Genomic DNA, 8,653 nt, shown 5'->3' with positions numbered 1-8,653 from the left:
AATGTTTGTAAAATCAAATAATAATATTATGTTTCAAATATAATCTTAATAATTTCATTGAGCCAATATTTACTAAAGATACTGAAGATTCTACAGGAACTCTTATGAATAGAGAAAAAAATGAATAAAAGATTTAATATTTTATGACATTGCTTCACGTATGCAGACGAAAGAAATACGGGTTTCAAACCAGTATTTACATAATAATTACCGCGCAGTTTACGTAACGTTTAATGACTAGACTATCCTGAATTAGAATGTGATAAATTAGAATGATAATAAGAGAATGAATAGAATATATTAAAGTAATACCAAATGGGTATTTTCCTTTCACAATTAAAATTTAAATAAGTATTATAATTAAAATATTTAATATTCAAAACATAATAATTTAATATATAATTAATATTTTCTAAGTTACTTAGACATTTCATCGAAATAACATTTTACATAACATTTCATCTTTTAGTTTCGCTTGTTTGATGACTTTCAAAAATTTTGGACACGTTGACGTGATTGATTGTATCGCCGATCGCATAAGGATCTATTGATAGTACACTGACAATACTAATTGATGAAAGAGCCCATCACTCTCGCGATAGACGATCAATATTCTCAAGAATAGAGAATTATGTTTGTGTCGCGCGGATATATAGTACATTTCACAGATTATACCAATTAAATGTAGACAAAGCTAGTGTATAAAGGCGGTACAATACATAATAACATATTTCATAAAAGTTTATTCTGATAGGATACTTCGTCAAAATAAAATAAAAAGTCAAGATTCAAATAACTTATCATACGTTTTGATATTAGTCAGTCCTGCTTTTTTAATTTAATTTAATTTGTAAATCATTCCGCTTTCTATAGTTACGTAAGTTTGTTACATTCATGCAATATTAATAATTATTGTGATGATCTCGCAAGCCGAAAATGGTGAAGTACAGAATACGACGGATTAATTAAATTATTGAAGTGCAGATTATCCGCGCCGGTTTATTATCGCGATTGAACTACAAGAGAAAATGTCTTTCTCGTTACAAATGTTCGATTTTAACACGCCACACACACAATGTATTTATAAACTGAATTACTGCTGAATGTCAGATTGGATTAATTGTGAAGTTAATAAATAGAGAAATCCAAGATTTTATACTCTTTAATTTTAGTTCAACCGGATTGCAATAAACACAAGTGGTCTAAGTGGTCGAGCAAAAATCATGTTAGAGTACGATTTAAAAAGAATCCTTACAAGTTCCACGAAAATAACTTCGTGAAAACAGCGATCAGAAGAAAAGTAATGTCCATTTTTACACTAAGAGAAAAGTTAAATTTAAAAGGTTCAGAAAAGTTCAAGTTTAGATATAATTTAATGTTTGCCTCTAAAAAAATGACTATAAAAATTACAGTTAAATTATAATAATTGTAATCATCATAACTTTTGCGTTGCCAACTATATATATATATATTTGTTGATAGAAATATACGTATTATTATTATTATTATTATTATTATTAATGTTATAAATAAGCAATAATAATCTTAATTATGATAACATATAATTACGGTCACAGATATCAAAAACTTTTCTCTCAATATACCAATGAAATTAATTAAAATCTCTGTTTAACTCACTTATCTTTTTTTAGTTTTAAAAATTAGAAAAAATTAGAAATAAAGCATAAATTAAGTCAAAGTTAATTTACACTGGTGAAATTGGACCAAGAATAAACGATCTTATAAATGTAACTTACAATATATAATCTACGAGTTCAAAACTTGGAAATTTTTTGTCCGATTGTTCTTTTGTAGAATGTAAAACTTTCGTTCTGAAGAAATGCGATAGTTTCTAATTACTAGACACGAAGAATTTCTAAAGTAACATCGAAATTATATACGGAAGATGTTCAGGTCAGCCACTACAAATCGTGCCACGGAATACTGATTCATTCTGTGAGGCTTCTTAAGAATTACTATATTTTGTTTACATAGAAACACATAATGTACAATCTAAATGAAGGTAAATCTGCTGCTGCTTATCAAAATCAGGTCACGTTAAAATACATGCGCTAATGTTGCATGTATGTGTTTCCATATTAATAATTTTCCCGTTAAAAACACTTTACACTTTTTTACGCTTACGACAACACGTGACCTGAATAGAGACCGTTCGATGAAAAAACGTTAACGGAGTGTCTATTAAATTCTCGCGTTCGGAATCAGGATGTGACAATTTGTGCGCGATTATATATTTACTATAACGAGCAATTTTGTCCCACAATCGTGCTGGTTTGAAAAAAAAAACCGATTTTATCGCCGCAAAAGCGGAAGAGAATCAACGGAAGAGGGACCACGAGGGGAAAGATTTCACGCTACATCGCCATTATTAATAACCTCGTGCGCAGCCAACGATGAAACCACCATGCACTACTTTACGGATTGTTTCCGTCTAGGCGATCATCCACGTCCGTCTGGCTTGAATATGCGTTACGCGTCATACTTAATCTCGCGACCCGCAGCTGCGACCGATTGTTAATGCTTGATGACGATATCAACAAATTTACTTCGGAACTGATAAAATTTTCGCAAAACAGAGTGATAAGAGTATCACGAACATAAATTAGCAAGTAAACCATTTTCCAGAATTTATCAGAATTAAAAAAGAAACAAACATTTTAAGTGGCGTTTATATGGTGCTATTTCTAATATTAAAAATTAACATCGCTGTCTGCCACTTGTACGACTTAATGTATATTTAAATGTAGCAAAGGATTCATAATTATACAAAATAGAAACTAATGTAAAAAACATATTCAGCAAATACTGACAGTATTTAATTAGTATTTATAAAGTGATATTTCTTTTCTCACACGGATATTATTTTATAAAGAATATAAGAATCATGAGAAGTAAAACATCAATAAAAAATGACATTCTTTATTTTGCTGTTAAAATAAAATTAATTATTATCGACGAAGATTATTCATCTTTCTTTATTCCTTTTTTTTTGCAATGTTAGAAATCTATACACATATAATCTTTTATGCGTGAAAGAACTAAGGTTACATTAGCCCGTCAATTGATTACAGCTATGTTTAAAATGTCGAAATGATTATCATGTGACAGCTATAAGCACAAATAATAAACCAATGTAAATCCTAAACTTTTATGTTTTTACACGGTTAAATTGCAAAATCTCTCATAAATAAATTATAACGTCGTGAAATGATGAATGTGCAAAATTTTGATTATATCGATGTGCGTTTGGAGCTGCAAGATTGAATAAATATTTTTAAACTGCAGTGCCGTATGGATTTATACGTAAATCTTTCATTCATTGATAAAGACATCGGCTGACACGAACGCCATCGACCTCGTTCAACGTTGACCATGAATTTGTAAAATCGATCAGTCTGCTGTAAATTAATAATAAGAAGCTTGCAAATTGATAACGACTAAATGGGAACGTTATAATTCTTCACCGATTGAGTCAGTTAGAAAGTTAGTTTACTCAGAATCGACGACAAACGCGTTGATGAAGAGAGAATCTAATGATAAGTCTTTCAGAGAAACGTTATGATATACTTCCGCCCGATATCAGCGAGATCGTTCCAATTAATCCGGTCAAACAAATCGCAAATTCATTAATTTCCTCGAAGCACAGCATTTAAATTCTGTACGAAAAAACGAGGGGGGGTAATTTAATGTTGATTTACAACGTTACTCATAGATATTGGATTAATATTTCATTATTTTCGTACACTGAAAAAAAAGTTTCATTACATTAATTGAAATTCTGATTGAAAATGAATAAATCAGAATTTTCTAGTAAAATCTATTATAATTTTTGTTATGTAAGATAACAGAATTCTAATTGATATATGATCGTTCATTCATTTTCAATCAGAAATTTTTCTCAACATACAATAAATTTTTCAAATATATTAATTGACTACAAAAAATAGAAACGTTCTCGAATCTTGAGATTTTTTATCTTGTTGTCAATTAATACATTTGGTATACAACATTGAAAAAAATACTACAAAAAATATCTATATAAAATATTTAAATAATTCTAAATATTTACTAAATGTGAACATACACTTATTTAACCATCATTAATTTGATTTAATTATTATTTTTTTATTAAGTAAATATTTATTTACTAGAAATAAATGTTTAGTTAGTTACTGTGTAATACTTTTCAGAATAAATGAAATATTAGCAGCTATCTTTAGCAGCTGTATTACATTTGTCGAAAAATTATTCAAGTCTGTTGATTAGATATCCGAGAATTTATCTATTCAATTAATCAAATAGTTGACATGGTTGAAACATTTGTAATAAATGAAATATTAGCCTAAAGACATTACATCTCCAGACGATATGATCAACATATGCCGACATTAGCAAATATCATACAGAATAAATATGACATTTATCCATATTAGTTTAATGTAGTCAATGTTTAGCGAATGTGTGTGCAGAATTGGTCTATATCTGGAGACGCTTTACAGTGCGTCGACAAAGAACGCACGATAAATTCCAAATTCCTGACACCCACAGGTGGGCGATTACTCGTAACAAGCACCAACAATATAAACATTCTCACCTAACGAGTTTCGTGACAAAACGACTGCAGTTCCTCTTCGCCACTTTCCTGCTCACCGAGATCACTTCCAGCCGGCTGTCGTACGCTTTTCCCACCACGCGATCGCGGGAGAGGAAATTATCACTACGCACGATTCAAGAGTGTCGGTATGAAGAATGATGTGAGTGTCCGCGTTATATATAGGTGTGAATGTGTATGCGCGCGTACCGTCTGTTCTTCTCTGCGTCGCACTTCTCCACCAAGTCTCACTCGCGAGTGTGCCGTGTACGTGGCGTCGAGGTATAAAGGATAGGGTTTGCGTGTTGCATAAAAGCGAGAAGAAGAGATCGGAAGGTGGGCTTCGAAACGATCGACGAATGACTGAATTCGCGCCGCGCCGACACTCCGCGACACACGTCAAGCATTTCGACCACCTTTGATCTTTGGTCATGGACCGACCCGCGCGTGGACCTTGGGATTTCGCCACGCGATGATCAGAGGTGGAAGTGACGTGCGCACGAGGCGCCGGGACAGCTGTTCGCGAACCCGGGACTCGGGACGAGTCGGAGAAACGGGGGAAACCCAGCGAATGAATCCGACACGCGTTCTGCTTTCCCAAGTCTACGCGAGCTCGGATGAGCTCTCGAAAGGCTGTTGATAATGAGATTCGAAGCGATCTCGAGGACGAATACTTGCTTGAATCATATCGTAATTGAGTCTTTTGCCGGCGAATTTTCAAGAGTTAATTCTAAAGGAAACCTTGTGACCTTCAGCAAAATAATCCTTGACTAGAGCATTAAATAATTTCTAATATATTGAATTTGAACAAAATTGAATTAAACTCAAAGCTCGGTTCTCGCAAAGCAATAAAATATAAGTTAAGGGTCAAAATGAACATAAAAGGGAGATGTTTCAAAAATCTATTTTAAAAAGAAATAAAATGTAGTAAATATTAAACCAACATCTTCCATTTATATTCGTTTTGACTTTTAACTATGTTTTATTGCTATTAAAATTGCTAATTAGATATTACGTTAAAACATTTTCGAAGAAAATTGCTAATCTTTTTCCTAAAATTAATCATTTACGCTTGAAGATTGGCGAGGAAAGAATACAAAATTTTTGATAAAAAATAATAACCGCTATGTAAGATTATCGCGATTAGCAATTCTACATTTCATATAATGAACTTTGCATTTCCATCATTATTATCGAACATGTGGCACTTATTAATCGGGTCAAGTGAGGAACTGTAATCGAAAGACAGTCAAATAATCGATGTGCCAATTTACATGTAATATCACGGCCAACCAGGTCGGCGCCTGAATGTCCTCACAGTCAGAGCGCATTAATCTGGCTTCCGCGTCCCAAATGATCTAGAGAATTTAGAGTCAAGTCCGACTGAGAATAATATCACACCAATAATACTGCGCCACGTTAAAAGCCAGAGAAACGCGTAATGCGAGATCCGCTTACTCACGCTGCAACATCATCAGCCTCTGGGTATATAGAACGAGGAAGAAACGCAGTTTCTTTTGTGATGGACAAAAGATTCTAGAAAGTACATTCTAAGGGAAACTCGTGACTCACATCTAAAACCTGTCTTTTTAGCTAAACTTCTGGCACGTTTATCTCTTCTCTTTTTCTTCTCACATTGGAGAAAAAAAAAGAGAAGAGATAAACAAGCTCAGTTCGAAAGAAGAAACAAACCTCTAGAATATTTTAGAATCTCTAGATAATCCCCGACTAGCGGCTAAGTAAATTCTAATATATTACAAAATTGTTAATTAGATGACAAGATCGTTTAAAAAAATTTACATTCCGAGGAAAATTTGCTTTAAATTTTACTAATTTAAAACATTTAAAATAGCATTTAATTTTGGAGCGTTTATTTTTCTTATTTATGTTGGTTTATTTATTGTTTTATTATGTTTATTTATTATTTACATGAAGCTTCTTATTATCTCTAATTATCTGCCAAACGTTTGGAGCACAGTTCAAATTATAACGACTAATTAGTATTTAATTTTCATCGCGTTAGTATTTACCGCTGATTTGATGAAAATCTAATGAAGAATTAGTGAAACATTATGAATAAATCGCATTATCAGCGCTCACTCAAGTTTCCATAACATATCATTATTTGTATTACTCAGCTGTATCGAGGTCAATACTTGTACATATTCGATCAGCTGTAATTTCTCAATCAATTTTTCAACATAACTTTCTCAATATTCATCAACAGAGTGTTCAAATTTCAATTATAATTACATAACAAAATGAAATATCAGAGAATATTTTCAGCGAATAATAAACAATATAAATAAATTATATAAAATTTTATTGTGCGTTATTTGTGAAATTATATGTAAAAAAAACCCTTGTATTTAAAAATCAAAAACAATCAATTTACCGTCAAATAATCTAACCACATCTGCTTATTAAGATTAATGTTAAAATAAACCAATCAAGTATTTCTTCCCCGATCACCCAGTATATTGATAGCATCTCGGAAGTGTCGCTTACATTCTTAGGTCGTGGATCTCGCACGACGAAGAGCTCCGCTCTCGCGGAATTTCCACGTCACGTGCCGGAAGAGCACACCCGCAACCTCCGGGTTTCCGCAGACGCGATCTATCCTCAATGACACTCGATCCACGACGCCATCGCATCGCCGATTCACCGGATCTCCCACCCGACGACCGACGACGTTCTTTTCCGCGCGCGAATACCCTGTTGAATCGCACGCGTACCGCGCAACCGGCTTCAGGTACCCGTACGCACTGACGGCGTTGCTGAACACGAACCGACGTTGAGTGATCAACGCCGCGGCCATCTTGCAGCCTGAAACTAGCGGAATCGATGGGACGCTGCGAGCGTCTCCTGTCGGCATGGCGTGGCTTGGCTTGGCTTGGGTTTCTCGGTCAGGTGTTTTTCCTTTTAGACGGTTCTTTAATGGTTCAAAAATAAAAGACCCTGAAGATTAATCGTGTAACTTGTTTTTTTCTAGAGCGGAAACGTAAAGTGAAATCATTTTTTTTTATATATGTATATAAAAATTTGTACTTTTCATTTGTATGTTTCCATTGAAAATGAATCCAAATAGATTTCGTCTTTTATTTTAATCTAGGATATCATGTAATTTTTTTTCTACATGAAAAGTGAACTTTGTGTGTGTGTGTGTGTGTGTGTGTGTGTGTGCGCGCGCGCGCGCCCACGCGTGCGTGCGTGCGTGGCGTGTGGTGCGCGCGCGCGCGCGCGCGCGTATACCATCATAAAAATTTTCATCTTTCTACTTTAAAAAGAAAAGTTGTATGATTAATATTCTAAACTAAGGCAGATCTTATTTCAACCGTCTTAAATAATATCTTAAGGTGCTAAGGCGACTTTGTAATTAGCTTATAACATCTTAAAACTGCACTTAAAACAGTCTTAAATATAAGAACTGATTATAAATGCTGGCTTAAAAGATTAAAATAAAAAAATCTTAGACTAAAAGACGAAGCCTAATTAGATTTGTTTTACAATCTCGAGTTTCCAAACAACGTTCTCCTTTGTAATACGAATAGATTCGCCTCACTTTAAATTCTTTTCTGTAAAACAGTTAATTCAAATATTCGGTTTTCGATTTTTGTTGTCTTATCCTTGATTTTACTTTACAAGTGAACGCGTAAACATTCGGCGCGTTTGGTTTTCACTAAACAATATATAAATATGATACATTGCGAAATCACTATGAAATATTCGTAAACGATAACATACATCCGATAACATACTTGCCAAACACAAACCGAGATTGAAAAACACTGTCGAAAGTACGTGCTAATAAATAAACAAACGTTCTTTTCGGGAATTTCGCGGATCTCTTTGGAGGATTTAAATCTTTGATAATCAAAGTCACATTGAAAAATTGTATATCGTTGAAAAAAGAGAGTAAAACAATTCTGTTTTCTCGCGTGTACTTTTATACTCAAAATTCTCTTTTTGTCGTCTTACTATCCATTTCTTCCAATATCGATTAAATTGCGAATGATTTTTGCTCTGCTCATTCCAACTTTT

At 33.4% G+C, this 8,653-nt stretch overlaps 1 protein-coding gene across 6 annotated transcripts in view; it reads right to left on the bottom strand.

Moving 5' to 3' along the window:
• LOC108686112 (long-chain-fatty-acid--CoA ligase 4) overlaps positions 1–8,653 on the bottom strand; it is a 26,697-nt gene that overhangs the window by 15,996 nt on the left and 2,048 nt on the right. For 2 of the 6 annotated variants that reach the window (XM_018191231.1, XM_018191254.1), the window contains exon 1: positions 4,616–5,272. The exons of 2 other annotated variants lie outside the window; for them this stretch is intronic. Coding sequence is in view for 1 of the 4 variants with exons in the window: in XM_018191215.1 (XP_018046704.1) it covers positions 7,121–7,266 (146 nt within the window). In the remaining 3 variants the exon portion in view is untranslated. Of the gene's footprint in view, positions 1–4,615; positions 5,273–7,120; positions 7,373–8,653 lie in introns of those variants that run through there. 2 more of the 6 variants (XM_018191215.1, XM_018191238.1) reach the window with 2 other exon arrangements.

This window comes from Atta colombica, unplaced genomic scaffold (assembly GCF_001594045.1).
Source record: "Atta colombica isolate Treedump-2 unplaced genomic scaffold, Acol1.0 scaffold100, whole genome shotgun sequence".
Classification (NCBI taxonomy): Eukaryota; Metazoa; Arthropoda; class Insecta; order Hymenoptera; family Formicidae; genus Atta; species Atta colombica.
The sequence above is the reverse complement of the archived record's forward strand: the minus strand, read 5'-3'. Positions and strand labels throughout refer to the sequence as shown.